Source organism: Salvelinus sp. IW2-2015, linkage group LG25, assembly GCF_002910315.2.
Source record: "Salvelinus sp. IW2-2015 linkage group LG25, ASM291031v2, whole genome shotgun sequence".
NCBI lineage: Eukaryota > Metazoa > Chordata > Actinopteri > Salmoniformes > Salmonidae > Salvelinus > Salvelinus sp. IW2-2015.
Window position 1 is genome coordinate 12,839,257 of NC_036865.1, and position 18,630 is coordinate 12,857,886.

Here is an 18,630-nt window from a genome sequence, read left to right on the forward strand (position 1 = left end):
GTGATGTTTTCACTTGGGAACTACTATGTCATACTATATACACACACACCACTAGCATTATCATGARAGTAGCTAACTGTTGCTCACAAGTCTGTTTTCTTGGCATGCTGGCATGGCTGAGTGGGTGTGCCTACACCTAGTAGGCATTTGGTGCATTTACAAGCTGCAACAGGCCATCAGACTTACCAGGCTACATCGCATTAGTAAAGAAAGGCAAAAATCCCTGGTGAGACATTTTCTGGGATAACACACCCAACAAATAGCCTAATAAGATTTTTCTATTCACTTCAAGAACATCAACAAGATGTGGCTATATTAAGCCTTGTTAAAGGTTAGCTTTTGTGTGACTTACCTAGTGAAAGTAGTTATGTAGTTAAGTATTAGGAAATAGGTTTTTGGGAAACTCCAAATGCTCTCGGCATTGACCTCGGAGTAGGGAAAGTGAAGTGAAAGGGGGATACCTAGTCAGTTGAATGCATTCAACTGAAATGTCTTCCACATGTAAGTAGAAAGAGAGAAGAGAATGTTGAGGCCCAGGATGACGTCACATATTGTACTAGACAGCGGTATACTGTGACAGCAACACTCAGCACTGGTGTTGATTCAGGAGGGTGAAAAACCCAAGGGGAAATGCACAGAGAGCAAAAGGAATAGATTAGAATAGAATATTCAAATGATCAGAGGGAAATTGTTCTTTCTTTTATTGTGTTGAGAATAAGCTTATAATAACCACAGGTATTTGCGGGATACATTTGGATGATAAAGATCCATAGTCGATGGGAATGAATAGGCCAGGTGCTTACTGTATTGACTCTCCTTCACAGGGAAGTCTTTGACGGGTGTCTCAGAGTCCTGATGCATACGCAGGGAGATCACCTTCCTCTGCAGGGTAGTCGACTTCCTCACCAGAAACGTCTGCAGCCAGGGTAAAAAAGCAACTTGAGAAACACAGACAACAATAAAAAAGTTGAAATGCAGAATATCAGATACTTCGAAAGTATATGTCTCCATTAGTCCTCCATTGTGTGAGATTGTCAAGGTGTCTTTGCGTATTGTGAGGTTGTTGTTGCATGAATAGGAGTTTAATGGTAGGGTCAAGTAACTGATGCACCTAAAACTTGTTTCTGTATTCCTCCTATTACCTACACGGAAATGGCTGTCTAATAAATGGCTCTGCTCTTTAAATGGAATAAAACAGCCGTGTGAGATGTTTTATGTTGTGTTGACCATCTATGTGAGATGTTTAATGTTGTGTTGACCATCTATGTGAGATGTTTAATGTTGTGTTGACCATCTAATGGAGATGTTTAATGTTGTGTTGACCAGTCTTGTGAGATGTTTTATGTTGTGTTGACCATCTATGTGAGATGTTTTATGTTGTGTTGACCATCTATGTGAGATGTTTATGTTGTGTTGACCATCTATGTGAGATGTTTATGTTGTGTTGACCATCTATGGAGATGTTTTATGTTGTGTTGACCTCTATGTGAGTGTTTAATGTTGTGTTGACATCTATGTGAGATGTTTAATGTTGTGTTGACCATCTATGTGAGATGTTTTAATGTTGTGTTGACCATCTATGTGAGATGTTTAATGTTGTGTTGACCATCTATGTGAGATGTTTAATGTTGTGTTGACCATCTATGTGAGATGTTTATGTTGTGTTGACCATCTATGTGAGATGTTTAATGTTGTGTTGACCATCTATGGAGATGTTTTATGTTGTGTTGACCATCTTATGGAGATGTTTATGTTGTGTTGACCATCTATGTGAGATGTTTAATGTGTGGTTGACCATCTATGTGAGATGTTTAATGTTGTGTTGACCATCTATGCGAGATGTTTTATGTTGTGTTGACCATCTATGCAGATGTTTTATGTTGTGTTGACCATCTATGTGAGATGTTTAATGTTGTGTTAACATCTATGTGAGATGTTATGTTGTGTTGACCTCTATTGGAGATGTTTATGTTGTGTTGACCATCTTGTGAGATGTTTAATGTTGTGTTGACCTCTATGTGAGATGTTTTATGTTGTGTTGACCATCTATGTGAGATGTTTTATGTTGTGTTGACATCTATGTGAGATGTTAATGTTGTGTTGACATCTATGTGAGATGTTTAATGTTGTGTTGACCATCTATGTGAGATGTTTTATGTTGTGTTGACCATCTATGTGAGATGTTTTATGTTGTGTTGACCATCTATGTGAGATGTTTAATGTTGTGTGACCGTCTATGTGAGATGTTTTATGTTGTGTTGACCATCTATGTGAGATGTTTAATGTTGTGTTGACCATCTTGTGAGATGTTTAATGTTGTGTTGACCATCTATGTGAGATGTTTTATGTTGTGTTGACCATCTATGCAGGCTTTAAAAAAGAGACGGAAATCACAGTGTGACCTCTGGTTAAATAAAGGATCAACATTTTTTTTAATAAGTGATCAAAATGTAATGGTTGAGTGGTGAGATACATCTCATCTAAATACACAGTAGTTTAGAATTGTATCATTGATTATCTTGTAAAACAGTGTAAGTTTTATGCATGGAAACTCCATGTAAAACTTGAGTGACTCCTGTTTCACAATCAGTTTTTTGGAGAATAAAAAAWATAWAWATATTAGAATGACTGAGTGTATCTGGTCTCACCCCGGTGGGCTGCGGTTCCAGTATGCTTGTGGAGTCTGCATGGTTAAGTCCCAGCTGCAGCCACACAACGTGCGTCTGCACCAGCCTGTCCAGCACACTCATCCTTCTACGCAACGAGTCGTAGCCTGAATCTCTAGCTCCAGCCAGCCGTGCCCCCACACCAACACAGGGAGGAGCCTGTAGGAACAGACCTCCCACTTCCCCATCCAGCCTGAGAGAGGGAGAGAGATGGGGAGAGGAAGAGATACAATTAGAAGTATACCTTTCAAATCCTATGTTTCCTGATAGTAATACCCACACGAACACGCACACAGAAAAGCAAGCATGCACAAGTGCACATACACAAATAGATACACACAGACAATAATAAAAACTGGAATGTAATACATTAGCATGAGAGTCAACTAGTAATATTGAGATGAATCATAGTTATAAATGGATTTCAATACTGAGAAAAGCATAATGGCACAGGAGGAACAGTACTTCAGTGTAGAAGGACAAATGTAGCCAACAACATCTAACAATGAAATGACGCAAAGCAAGCACGCATACTGAGGCCCGTATCCCTCACCACTCATATGTCTTCAGAAATGGGTGCTGGGTACGCAGACCCACGAGCCACTGCGGCCCCTCATTAGGAGTTTTGTTTTTTGGGGGGCCCGAACCCCCATCAGCGTTGCCCATCCCTGATCTAAGTGACTGATAGTTAGTATTCAGCAGTCATAAAAGTATGCCTTATTTACTTTGAAGAACTACTAAATAGTGACTTTGTCAGACAGYGTAGGCAGCAGCTCTATAGAGATGAGTTGGATGAAATAATAAAGTCATCAAATAAAACAAATGTAATTTACACAATAACTAAAATATTTTTATTAAAGTAAAGTAATATGAATAAATTATGGTTAATAAGTGATAAGCAGTAATGGGCAGGCACTACCATCACGGGACTTTTATTAGTTATTTTATTCTGTGTTGTTACAGCATTCAACCCACACAATAAGTTGGTAGAGCATGGCACTTGCAACGCCGGGGTTGTGGGTTCAATTCCCACAGGTGACCAGTACGAAAATGTATGCACTCACAACAGTAAGAAAAACGCAATTCCCTTTTTATAATCGAACCGAAACGACCTCAAAAAATCACTAATCGCTCAACACTAATATTTAGCAAACTACAAAATGAAGCCGATACTGGGTATATTTGATTATAATCTACATGTCATTATTATGTACCTAATGTCAGGTAACCTGTAACCCATTTTTGTAACCCATAATCTAATTTACACAAATATGCTTGGTGTTCACTTTGAAAATCCTATACTCTTATACTCTTTCCACTGTCAGATCCCTCTGACATCCTGTCAACACAATGACATGATGAAACTCCACTACGTGAATGACCAGAGCACACTATCCACACCTGCTGGTGGACACAGGGAATTACAGTGGAACTTTAATCAACGTTACTCAAACTGGCACTCATCCTCGTTATCATCATCATCCTCATCAATCATTCCTATCAAGCATCCAGTAACAATGAATTTAACAACTGTTATTACATTTGAACAAGCAACAGAGGTCTGAAAGGATATTCTACTCCTTCCTTAAGGAAACAATCACCGTTTGAATGTGTTCCACCGTTTCCTCTCCCTCTTACATGCACAGCTAACGTTAGTTCTACATCAGCCCATGAAGGAGGCTGAAACAAGTCTGCTCATCATACTGGTACTAGAGTAAACGGATGTACAGGAAGAACAATTTTGTTAGTCAGTTTGCCTGTCTGTTTTAAACACACACACACACTTACCCCTGTAGTATGACAGGCTCTGGGTCCCTCTCTGCTGGCTCAGCCTTCTGCACCACCTCCCTCTTCAGAGTCCCGATCTCCCAGGCAAATGAGTCGATCAGCTACAGTACAGAAAGACGGGAGAATGATCAGTGATGAGGGATAAAGGCAGAGTGATAGAAGCAACCAAGTTGAGAAAAAAATGAAACCGAGTGTGAGTACATTTCTTGTATTTGCGTGAGACTACTTTTCACTCATTCCTGCAGACTCAGGAACTGGGAAAATGTTAGTCACCTCCCAGTGTGTGTGTGTGTCCATCCTCTCCTCAGAAGAGCCACTTCCCCTTTACTGACTGGCCAAGACTACAAGGAAAGAGAAAAAAAGCCATTCCTAGACAAAACAAACCAGAAGAGACGCCAAACTCACATAACATCCTCTAGCCTAAAACATCTCACGCTGATACTGAACTTTACAAGATAAATAAATCCAGCCATGCAAAACAAATAGTTCAATTTTGAATTTTTCCACAGACCAGTCATATCCAGTATAGGTCACTGTTTCAAACACATGAACACAAAATTAACTGAGTTCACACACACACACACACACCACTATGAAATCTGACTGGACTCTCCCAGACCCCATCCTCAGAGTCTATGCTTCTACAGCCATTCCTTGCTTCTTGTTAGTCTAACCATAAATGAACACCAGTCAGCAAACCACACACACACATGCACATGCACACACGCGCACACGCACTGCCTGCTACTCTCCCACTACAGCTCACTGCCAAGACACACAGCCGGAGAAGAGCAAACGGAAGCTTTAACACATGCTTAATCCTAGAATCCAATAGATCTAGACAATACAACCTTCCCTAAATAACCACATTAGCTATGCTTAAATGACATCAGCTTCTATACTGAATTACTTACATTAGCAATAGTTCACAATATCTAGTGTAAATCTCTGCTTACCTTGAAAGTGAGTTAGGTAAATTAAGCAATGGTCTAGCATCACTACCACCGAACAAAGACCCCAGTTTGACAACCGTCACCTCTGGGTGTTTTCATTTCATATGGAGGCGACAAATGTATTGCTCAATTACGTATATGGTTGATTCTAAAGAAGTGGTGTAAATTGCAGTCCSACACCCAAAAAACGATTTTAAAAAACCTAATTCAATCCAAGGCAATAGCAAACATATTGTTAAATTAATATAGTAATAAGTAAATGTTTATACACCTATTTCTATTAAAAAGGTGGTTGTCCCAAACCCCGACTACTAAACATGTTTGAAAATAAAGCAATTAATGCATTTAAAAAAAAWATATTATTTCAAATAGAACATAGAGTATTCTTATTATATTGAAAGAAAGATACCGATCTAATTAGTMGTTTTGTTTATTTTTAAACATAAAAAAAAAAGTCCCACCTTCTGATGTCAATACTGAAACACACACATTAAAAGACTGTAGAATGAATGTGTCTTAAGCCACACCCCTACAAATATCACCTGGTGATGGGATTGCACCCCTCTCAACAATGGCCACATGGTGAGTAGTCCACTAATTTTCTCCAAAATGTTTGCAGGCAAGTTGACAAATCTTCACATATTTTTAAGAAGTGTAACTACCGGATATCTAATATATCAAGAAATATGTAAAGTACGGTTTTGGTACTAAAATAGGCTGTTTGCTGGGATGTACAGTCGTGGCCAAAAGTTTTGAGAATGACACAAAAATGTATTTCCACAAAGTTTGCTGCTTCAGTGTCTTTAGATATTTGTGCCAGATGTTACTATGGAATACTGAAGTATAATTACATGCATTTCATAAGTATCAAAGGCTTTTATTGACAATTACATGAAGTTGATGCAAAGAGTCAATATTTTCAAGACCTGTGCAATCCGCSATGGCATGATGTCAATTAACTTCTGGGCCACATCCTGACTGATGGATGCCCATTCTTGCATAATCAATGCTTGGAGTTTGTCAGAATTTGTGGGGTTTTGTTTGTCCACCCGCCTCTTGAGGATTGACCACAAGTTCTCAATGGGATTAAGGTCTGGGGAGTTTCCTGGCCATGGACCCAAAATATCGATGTTTTGTTCCCAGAGCCACTTAGTTATCACTTTTGCCTTATGGCAAGGTGCTCCATCATGCTGGAAAAGGTATTGTTCATCACCAAACTGTTCCTGGCTGGTTGGGAGAAGTTGCTCTCGGAGGATGTGTTGGTACCATTCTTTAATTCATGAACATCCGGCGCCGACAGAGATGGCCGCCTCGCTTCACGTTCCTAGGAATCTATGCAGTATTTTTTTTTGTGTGTGTTATTTCTTACATTGTTACCCCAGGAAATCTTAGGTTTTATTACATACAGTCGGGAGGAACTATTGGATATAAGAGCAACGTCAACATTACGACCAGSAATACGACTTTCCCGAATCGGATCCTCTGTTTGGCCCACCACCCAGGACAATGGATCGGATCCCAGTCRGCGACCCAAAACRACGGCGCCGCAGAAGGGGCAGACGGAGCGGTCTTCTGGTCAGGCGCCGTAGACGGCACATCGCATACCGCTCCCGAGCATACTACTCGCCAATGTCCAGTCTCTTGACAACAAGGTAGACGAAATCCGAGCAAGGGTTGCCTTCCAGAGAGACATCAGAGACTGTACCGTTCTTTGTTTCAAGGAAACATGGCTCACTCCAGACACGCTATCGGAATCGGTACAGCCACCTGGTTTCTTCACGCATCGCACCAACAAACAAGCATCTCTCTGGTAAGAAGAAGGGCGGGGGTGTATGCCTTATGATTAATGAGACGTGGTGTGATCATAACAACATACAGGAACTCAAGTCCTTTTGATCACCTGACTTAGAATTCCTCACAATCAAATGCCGACCGCATTATCTACCAAGAAAATTCTCTTCGATCATAATCACAGTCGTGTATATTCCCCCCCAAGCAGACACATCGACGGCCCTGAACGAACTTCATTTGACTATGTAAACTGGAAACCACATATCCTGAGGCTGCATTTATTGTAGCTGGGGATTTTAACAAGGCTAATCTGAAAACAAGGCTCCCTAAATTTTATAAGCCTATCGATTGCGTGACCCGGGCTGGCAAAACMCTGGATCATTGTTATTCTAACTTCCGCGACACATATAAGGTCCTCCCCCGCCCTCCTTTCGAAAAAGCTGACAACTCCATTTTGTTGCTCCCAGCCTATAGACAGAAACTAAAACAGGAAGCACCCGTGCTCAGGTCTGTTCAACGCTGGTCCAACCAATCGGATTCCAAGCTTCAAGATTGCTTCGATCACGTGGACTGGGATATGTTCCGCATAGCGTCGAACAACATTGATGAATATGCTGATTCGGTGAGCGAGTTTATTAGCAAGTGCATCGGTGATGTTGTACCCACAGCATCTATTAAAACATTCCCCAACCAGAAACTGTGGATTGATGGCAGCATTCGCGCAAAACCGAAAGCGCGAACCACTGCTTTTAATCAGGGCAAGGTGACCGGAAACATGACCGAATACAAACAGTGTTGCTATTCCCTCCGCAAGACAATCAAACAAGCTAAGCATCAGTATAGAAACAAAGTAGAGTTGCAATTCAACAGCTCAGACACGAGAGGTATGTGGCAGGGTCTACACTCCATCACAGACTACAAAAGAAAAAMCAGCCCCCTCGCGGACAACGATGTCTTGCTCCCAGAAAAACTAAAAACAACTTCTTTGCTAGTTTTGAGGACAATACAGTGCCACTGACACGGCCCGCTACCAAAAGCTGCGGGCTCTCCTTCACTGCAGCCATTGCAAACATTTAAACGTTGTGTTAACATGTTAACCCTCGCAAGGCTGCAGGCCCAGACGGCATCCCCAGCCGCGTCCTCAGAGCACGCGCAGACCAGCTGGCTGGTGTGTTTACGGACATATTCAATCAATACTTATCCCAGTGTGCTGTTCCCACATGCTTCAAGAGGGCCACCATTGTTCCTGTTCCCAAGAAAGCTAAGGTAACTGAGCTAAATGACTACCGCCCGTGGCACTCACTTGTCATCATGAAGTGCTTTGAGAGACTAGTCAAGGACCATACCACCTCCACCCTACCTGACACCCTAGACCCACTCCAATTTGCTTATCGCCCCAATAGGTCCACAGACGACGCAATCACACTGCACACTGCCCTAACCCATCTGGACAAGAGGAATACCTATGTAAGAATGCTGTTCATCGACTACAGCTCAGCATTTAACACCATAGTACCCTCCAAACTCGTCATTAAGCTCGAGACCCTGGGTCTCGACCCCGCCCTGTGCAACTGGGTCCTGGACTTCCTGATGGGCCGCCCCCAGGTGGTGAGGGTAGGTAACAACATCTCCACCTCACTGATCCTCAACACTGGGGCCCCACAAGGGCGTGTTCTCAGCCCTCTCCTGTACTCCCTGTTCACCCATGACTGCGTGGCCATGCAAGCCTCCAACTCAATCATCAAGTTTGCAGACGACACTACAGTGGTAGGCTTGATTACCAACAACGACGAGATGGCATACAGGGAGGACGTGAGGGCCCTCGGAGTGTGGTGTCAGGAAAATAACCTCACACTCAATGTCAACAAAACAAAGGAGATGATCGTGAACTTCAGGAAACAGCAGAGGGAGCAGCCCCCTATCCACATCAACGGGACAGTAGTGGAGAGGGTGGAAAGTTTTAAGTTCCTCGGCGTACACATCACGGACAAACTGAAATGGTCCACCCACACAGACAGCGTGGTGAAGAAGGCTCAGCAGCGCCTTGTCAACCTCAGGAGGCTGAAGAAATTCGGATTGTCACTAAAAACATTCAAACTTTTACAGATGCACAATCAAGAGCATCCTGTCGGGCTGTATCACCGCCTGGTACGGCAACTGCTCCGCCCACAACCGTAAGGCTCTCCAGAGGGTAGTGCGGTCTGCACAATGCATCACCGGGGGCAAACTACCTGCCCTCCAGGACACCTACACCACCCGATGTCACAGGAAGGCCAAAAAGATCATCAAGGACAACCACCCGAGCCACTGCCTGTTCACCCTGCTATCATCCAGAAGGCGAGGTCAGTACAGGTGCATCAAAGCTGGGACCGAGAGACCGAAAAACAGCTTCCATCTCAAGGCCATAAGACTGTTAAACAGCCATCACTAACATTGAGTGGCTGCTGCCAACATACTGACTCAACTCTAAAAAATGTAATAAATGTAGCACTAGCCACTTTAAACAATGCCACTTTATATAATGTTTACATACCGTACATTACTCATCTCATATGTATATACTGTACTYTATACCATCTACTGCATCTTGCCTATGCCGTTCGGCCATCACTCATTCATATATTTTTATGTACATATTCTTCTTCATTCCTTTACACTTGTGTGTATAAGGTAGATGTTGTGAAATTGTTAGGTTAGATTACTTGTTAGATATCACTGCATGGTCGGAACTAGAAGCACAAGCATTTCGCTACACTCGCATTAACATCTGCTAACCATGTGTATGTGACAAATAAAATTTGTCGCTGTGCTCTACTATAGTGTACCCTACTCTACTGTACTTAAGATTCTTACAATTAAAGGGCCCATTGACTCTTGATCTAGTGGTATTGAGACCACTCAAGACCACAAATTCRGTCTTTAATTTGTCATGGTCTCAACTCACTGGGTCTGGGTCTTTCTTGGGACCAATATCCTGGTATAAATCTTGGCCTTGGCTCCTGGAAACCTAATTTGAAGAAGGAAATGATCTCTGATCATTGGCGACAGATTATTTCACGTATAATTCACGGTATCACAATTCCAATGGGTCAGAAGTTTACATACACTAAGTTGACTGTGCTGCTACTGATCCACCTCCTCAGAAAAAGTTGAACATGTTTCAAGAGGGGTCGCTTCGCAATTTCAAGTGGCCAAGGAGGGACAAAACTTGCAACACAATGTTCTGTGTGTACTGTCGAAAATGTGGAGTAATAGCAGTAGGGAAGACTTCTTTTGCCACTGGGTTCAACAACATAAAACACGAGTCGTTGCTAAAAATGAACTTAAGCCAAAAGCGCGTCGAGTGCCAGGACAAGTGCATCGGGGCAGGAGCAACATCACTACGTCTACTAGCTACCAGACATATATTTGACAGGCAAAACTAAAGATAAAATGTAACACTGCATTGCCAAAGAGGAGATGTTTTTTTACCAAATTCATGCCCATGTTTCTCAACCCAGTAAAATAATGGATTACAAATCAACCCGACATATGGAAGCATGGTGTCCTGCGCAAATGTTATTGGTAACATCGCGGACACTATCCGGTAAGAGGGTTAGTGCTATCTGGGATCCTTGACGTCCSTACCCTAAACCTAAAAGCAAATKTATTTATTAGCTAGATTCTAGAGCAAAGAAATTGATTAGTTATTGTGAGAGGAGACTAAACATTTATTTCATTATCCAAGTATCAGTTCATAGTCAGYATGTTGCCTTGTTACAACATTATTATTATCATCATCATCATCTGTTAGCCAAATGCAGTAATGGATAACAGTTCAGTTTTCTGTTATACTTTTGAATACAATCAATGTTATGTTTTGTATGTTACTTATGTTTATCCAAAAGAAATCACCTATGTAAATATGTTTGCAGTTGCACTTTTGAATAAAATTATAAAAAGTTGTTTTTATACTAATGTCTTGCCCACTCTCTAGTGATGTGTTCTACACAATCAAGGTAACAACTGATGACAATTGAGAATGATAGGGGAAAAAACATTTAGTCTGGTCCTTACTTTTTGAAGTTAGGAACATCAGTGCTACCAATGAAAAAATACATTTAGAGCCCTGCATACGTGGCGTTAACAGATTGTTGGACATCTATGAACACGCTGTCATATCATTGCAACGAGCCATCACATTGCTGAGAAGTGGGACATGTAGTCCYATGTACTGACCACTGAGAACATGGAGGAGGCACACAGCAAAGAACCTAAAAACAGCATCTAAAAACAGCATTGTGTGTGGGGGACAGCAGTAAGGTCAGCTCCGTCTGGTAGCCATGACTGTGATAAATGGAACTGCACTGCTACCTCACGGTCATAACCAGGACCATATCTGCATTGTGAATTCACGTCATTTAATTTTAGGATTTAAAAAAAATCATTGAAACATTAAGATTTTTTATTTTATTTGTTACATCCCTACCTAGGGCTGAAGCGTTTATGCCATTTTGTCAGCCGGTGATTGTCAAGCAAATAACTGCCRGTCTCAAGGTAATTGACCGGTAATAAACATAAACACATTTAGCATCTCCTGGCTTCCACGCATAGCCTACAAGCTACTGAGGCAGACCTATGGAACATCTACATTTTAAAAAGTCTAATAAATCCAAGTAATATATACTACACAATAAATCCATTATTTATTTTAGGCATGTTTAAAGAAACATGACATGATGAAAATGTAGTCTATTTCAGAAGAACAGAATAGCATACTCTGATCTGGCTATGTCATATGGCTGTGGGCTACACTAGTTAATTTAGCAGACAAGATTTTCTTAGAATTCGGTGGCATTATTTTATAGTATGAAGAATAAWATTAAATAGCTGAATGAAATAGAAATGATATTTTCTCCAAACGATTTGAGGGAATGCTCACATGCGGCTATTCTGTGTTGAGCGGTTAACAAAGAAACAGGTACTCCTATATGCWTTATTTAGAGTTATTTATGTAACTTTAGTTGTGATACAAATGTTGGGCTATATGTTATGATTTTTAATACATTCTAAGGCTGCAWGATGCAACTAACGATGATTTGARAAAAGTTGCATGAAAGGCTGAACACACTTCATCAGTCTCTTATTCACAGTTTGACAAGCACTTGATAATGCCTCAAATTTCCCGGCTGCATCCCGTGTGTGGCTGTAATGCTCCCTAAAAAAACAATGCCTTTTGCGGCCAGTGGGCGTCGTGCCCTTGGGCTGAATATATTAATTATAATTCCCTTCTCATGGCTGTGTGCCGAAGCACTTCTAACCCACATGGGTCTTTCTCACAGGCTACAAGTGAAGACCGACACATCGGGAAGCAACTGCGCAAGGCACATATTGAAGATATTGGAAGAACTGTCCACATTTACTTTTTGTCAGCCGACAAGATGAGTAGGCCTAACGAACAGCAAAAGCTCCAGCCTGTCAACCAACTATCCCCTTAGTACAAAAGTTGACCTATTCTCTTCTGTGCCAGAAATAAATATTCCAAACATAGTCTGCGACAGTTGTGGGATGCGATAGATACCAAATTAATACAACCACTAGCATCAAAAAACCTGTTTTAAGCAATGAGTCTGATGCAAAGATAAGAACATTTAGATTAAAATGTTGATAAACTATTACGCTATTTCTTCACATTATAAGCACAGCAATGCGCACACGGAAGTAGGCTATAATCGCGAATGTTTCATTAGCAGGAAAMCACCACGCTCCAAAGTGACCACAAATGCGATTATGCACGTAATGCTTTTTATTATAAAGGAGTATTTTTATGGTAAATTATCTTCCCCAAAATTGAAACTCACACGCTGCATATGTATGCCAGTTAGGCTCTACATCCGATGTAAAGTGGATTAATGTGTTTCATTTTAAGAAGTTATTTGGCCACTTTAGTTGTGATACAAACCTTATCATGAGGCGTGCTACATGAGGTGTGAGACCTATGATTTGAAAAAGTTGCGGCGTAAGGTTAGTATTTGGTCCCATATTGCTTGTACCCAATGACAACAAACGTCAATCTGTTGGGTGCATTTGCTGTTTGTTTTGGGATGTTTATGGGACATGTCTTGTGAATGGTGTCTGGAGGAATTTTCTTTCTAACAAAGCAGAGACAATGTTTCTGAACACTTCTAAATTCATCCTGATGCTGCAATAATTAAGACAATTAATAAAGTTACATAGGCTACAACAACAGATGCTAACCTCTAACCATTACCAGGGAAGGTTAGCATTTTTGGGGTATCACGTTGTCATTATTCATGATTTTTCATAATCATACCAGCATCCAAGTGAATTCAAACTAGGGCTGTCAAAATTAACAAACTAAAACGCATTGTGTTACATTTTTAATGCTGTAAATATTTTTGACTCCATTAATCGCATCTCTATTTCTTCACCGCACTGACCTTAACCCGCACGTTACTGCACTCGATGACAGCTGCTGTTATGTAGCACCTTCCGTCTTAAAAATCCACTATGTGTGCAGTTTTGAGCAACAATTTTTAAAGGAGAACTTAAGAGTTCAACCATAAACACATTCCCAAGCGTTTCATTAGAGAACAGCAAAAACAATTTGTACAGAAGTAGCTAGCTAGTTAAGCTAACATTAGCTATCTAGCTAACCAAAAGATTGTTTACTATGCCATGACTGAATGCCTCTTAATATAGCTCTAATTTTCCACAATGGTTCCCCCCCATCCATAACATTCTAAGAAAGTTGACGCTCATTTACAGCATTTCTACACAATTTAAAAACTCTAAAATGCTGTTTGGAGATCTCAAAAACAAACAAAAATTACCCCAGCCATTATCACATTGGCTGGCGTGAATGAAGAAGCTACAGCAACCAATCTACAAACAGATAGCCTATTAGCGGCTACATGAATTCCCATTAACTCATCACCGGATTAAAAACTATAATTTAACACGTACAGAAAAGTTAGCAGAAAAGGTACATTAYTAACAAATGGTAAACAAATACATTTGCTTGAAATATTTATTTTTCAGATTTACTGCTAATTTCCTGCAATTCTACACATTTTGTCTGGAGCGGGGAGACATTTTTGCAGTTTTAAAAGCTAATTTCCTGCAATTCTACACAAAATGCCATGACTTATGCCATGTTAATATGACATCCGAGTAAACGCTCATGAATTACCGACCGGGCTCGCAGGGTTAGTTAGGGCCCCCAGGAACATGCCCTGTCGGTATTCGCCCATGTTTACTACAAGTTTAAATAGCTGGCTAGATAACTAGACTAATTTACCAATCTAAAAATGTTTAGCTGACATTGTCTAATTGAGTGACTGTCTAATTGAGTGACTGTCAGTGAGTGACAAATAACAAGCGGAAAACTGCTGATGCACAACCAAGTTTCGAAATTGCACCTTGTGTATTCTACTATTCTAATGATCAACAAGTTGAGCTGCCAACGGAGTTCCTAAAATAAAAAAATACAAAGTCCCGACCTCGGGGTCTCATATGGTAGCACGGGCCGTGTGTGTGTGTGTGTGTGTGTGTGTGTGTGTGTGTGTGTGCAAGTGTTAACCTTCAAGAACATTGATAACAGGGAGTAGGTCACAGGTCGCTGCTGAGGGGAGAAGTGCTCATAATAATGGCTGGAACGGAGCAAATGGAATGACGTCAAACACATGGTTGCCATGTGCTTTATGTATTTGATACCATTCCAGCCACTACCATGAGCCCGTTCTCCCCAATGTTCCTAGGCCTTCATTGAAAATAAGAATCTGTTCTTTACTGACTTGCCTAAAGGCAAAAATATATATATATAAAAATATGAAGGTGCCACCAACCTCCTGTGGAGTAGGCCTACTTAAATATTGGGAGCATTTTTTTTATGATGCAGATTAATTTTGTTTACGTCCCTGCGATGCACTGCTTTTTAAATKGACAAATCTTTCTTTAGGATCAAATTTGAGCAAATTCAAAATCATTTGATTAATCACRATTCATTATTTTAATTGTTTGACAGCCCTAGTTCAAACATCTTCTATTCTCACTTACAAAAAATGTAATACAAAATTACACCTGACATCATTCAGTTACTATTGGGCAAGACAAACTGCACGGCAGGTRGCCTGGTGGTTAGAGCATTGGACTAGTAACCGAAAGGTTGCAAAATCGACTGTCTTCTGCCCCTGAACAAGGCAGTTAATCCACTGTTCCTAGGCCGTCATTGACAATAAGATTTTGTTCTTAACCAACTTGCCTAGTTAAATAAAGGTAAATAAATATATWTTTTAAATGCACCCAATGACTCACAACCTTGATGCAGTCATTACGTGCAAGGGATATGAAACAAATACTAAACTTTAGACTAATTGAATACACTAAGTGAATTTGTCCAAAAACGTATGATTTCTTCAAACAGATCTGTATGAAAATACCCTCAAATAAAAAGTGACATTCTGTCCTATCACCTTATAGTAATCATTTGATCTTATAACCAAAATGCTGGAGTACAGAGCCAAAATAAAAATTTTAGCTTCACTGTCCAAAGTATACAGTATAGCCTTTCATCTTTCTCTTGGTCTGGTAAGCCACATGAACAGGAACTGATTTGACTGGACTGATAAGACTCAGGTTGAAGTCAGACAGATTCCTGGAATTTCAGTCTGGAGTGGACCTAGTGACACTTCCCTTTTTTCCACTTTCCTCATCCTCCTCTCTATTACATTTTAATCATTTAACAGGACACGCTTATCCAGAGCGACTTACAGTTAGTGCATTCATCTTAAGATAGGTGAAACAACCACTTATATTCACTGTTGTAGTAAGTACAGCAAAGTCAGTGACAGTACGAAAAGACAAGTGCAAGGTTTTTTATTCTTATTTTTTAAATACATTTTTGGGGGGTGGGGGTGAAACATATGTCTTATTTAAGATACTCTTTGAAGAGGTAGGTTTTCAGATGTTTTCGGAACATGGGCAGGGACTCTTCTATCGTAGCATCAAGGGGAAGCTGGTTCCAAAACTGAGGTGCCTGGACAGAGAAGAGCTTTGACTGGGCTGAGCAAGAGCTGACTTCCCATAAGGGTGGGATCGCCAACAGTTCCAGAGGTGGCAGAATGGAGTGCTCAGGTTGGGATGTAGGGTTTGAGCATTGCCTAAATGTAGGGAGGGGCAGTTCACATTGCTGCTCCGTAGGTGAGCACCATGATCTTGTAGTGGGTTTAGACTGAAGCCAGTGGAGTGTATGGAGTAGTGGGTTGACATGGGAAAACTGGTAAAGATTGCATACTAGATGGGCTGCAACGTTCGTTGCAGGATTTTATGGCACAAGTGGTGACCCCAGCCAACAGAGAGATGCAGTAGTCTTTGCTCTCTGGGAGGGGGACACAGTGGAGTTGTCCACTGTGATGGAGAGGTCATGGAGCAGGCAGGCCTTCCCCGGGAAGAAGAGCATCTCTGTCTTGTCGAGGTTAAGATTGAGGTGGTGGGTCAACATCCAAGCTGAGATGCGTGTCGCCCCCTGGGTGTCAGAAGGGGCGAAGGAAAAAAGTAGTTGAGTGTCATCTGCATAGCAATGATAGGAGAGACCAGGAGAGAACATGACAGAGCCGAGTGACTTGGTGTATAGAGAAAAGAKGAGAGGGATAAATCTATGAAGATGAGAACAGAGGAGAGAGTCAGTTTTGGCAGAGCGGAGATCCTCCGTGACAGAGTAGAGCAGTCTCAACAGACTGACCCGTCTTGAAGCCTGACTGATTAGGGTCATGAAGATCATTCTGAGAGAGAACTAGATAGTTGGTCAGACGGCACACTCAAGTGTTTTGGAAAGAAAAGAAAGAAGGGATTCCGGTCTATAGTTTGACAGAGGGATCGAGTGTTTGTTTCTTTTATTTAAGAAAAAAAAAAAGTTTGTATTTACCCCCTTTTTCTCCCCAATTACGATCTTGTTTCATCGCTGCAACTCCCCAGCGCGCTCGGGAGGCGAAGGTCGAGTCATGTGTTCTCCAAAACATGACCCGCCAAACCACGCTTCTTAGCACCCGTTCGCTTAACCCGGAAGCCAGCCGCACCAATGTGCCGGAGGAAACACCGTTCACCTGTCGACCGAGGTCAGCCTGCAAATGCCCAGCCCGCCACAGGAGTAGCTAGAGCACTATGAGCCAAGTAAACCCCCCCCCCCCCCCCGGCCAAACCCTCCCCCTAACCCGCTGGACCAATTGTGCGCTGCCCTATGGGACTCCCGATCTCGGCCGGTTGTGATACAGCCCAGGTTGACAAACAGATCAACGACCATTTCGAATCCCACCATACCTTCTCCGTTATGCAATCTGGTTTCCGAGCTGGTCATGGGTGCACCTCAGCCACGCTCAACGTCCTAAACAATATCATAACCGCCATCGATAAAAGACAGTACTGTGCAGCCGTCTTCATCAACCTGGCCAAGGCTTTCGACTGTCAATCACCGCATTCTTATCGGCAGACTCAATAGCCTTGGTTTCTCAAATSACTGCCTCGCCTGGTTCACCAACTACTTCTCAGAYAGAGTTCAGTGTGTCAAATCGGAGGGCCTATTGTCCGGACCTCTGGCAGTCTCTATGGGGGTGCCACAGGGTTAAATTATCTTTTCTCTGTATATATCAATGATGTTGTTCTTGCTGCTGGTGATTCTCTGATCCACCTCTACGCAGACAACACCATTCTGTATACTTCTGGCCCTTCYTTGGACACTTATCTAACCTCCAAACGAGCTTCAATGCCATACAACATATCCTCCGTGGCCTCCAACTGCTCTTAAATGCTAGTAAAACTAAATGCATGCTCTTCAACCGATCGCTGCCCGCACCCGCCCACCCGACTAGCATCACTATTCTGGACGGTTCTGACTTGGTATTTGTAGTTGTCCACATATTCTTAGGTATCTGGTTAGACTGTAAACTCTCCTTCCAAACTCACATTAAGCATCTCCAATCCAAAATTACAATTTCGCAAACAAAGCCTCCTTCACTCATGGTGCCAAACATACCCTCATAAAACGGACTATCCTACCGATCCTTGACTTCGGCGAAGTCATTTWAAAAAWAGCCTCCAACAATCTACTCAGCAAATTGGATGTAGTCTATCACAGTGCCATCCGTTTTGTCACTAAATCTTCATATACTACCCACCACTGCGACCTGTATGCTTTCGTTGGCTGGCCCTCGCTACATATCCATTGCCAAACCCACTGGCTCCAGGTCATCTATAAGTCTTTGCTAGGTAAAGCCACGCTTTATCTCAGCTCACTGGTTCCCATAGCACCACCCAGCCGTAGCACACGCTCCAGCAGGTATATTTCACTGGTCATCCCCAAAGCCAACACCTCTTTTGGCCACCTTTCCTTCCAGTTCTCTGCTGCCAATGACTGGAACGAACTGCAAAAGTCACTG

General features: G+C 41.8%; 1 protein-coding gene across 1 annotated transcript in view; it reads right to left on the reverse strand.

The window, feature by feature from the left end:
- rin2a (Ras and Rab interactor 2a) overlaps positions 1–18,630 on the reverse strand; it is a 67,016-nt gene that overhangs the window by 28,814 nt on the left and 19,572 nt on the right. The window contains 3 exon segments of the mRNA XM_070434943.1: positions 804–915; positions 2,649–2,859; positions 4,455–4,555. Coding sequence (XP_070291044.1) covers positions 804–915; positions 2,649–2,859; positions 4,455–4,555 — 424 coding nt within the window.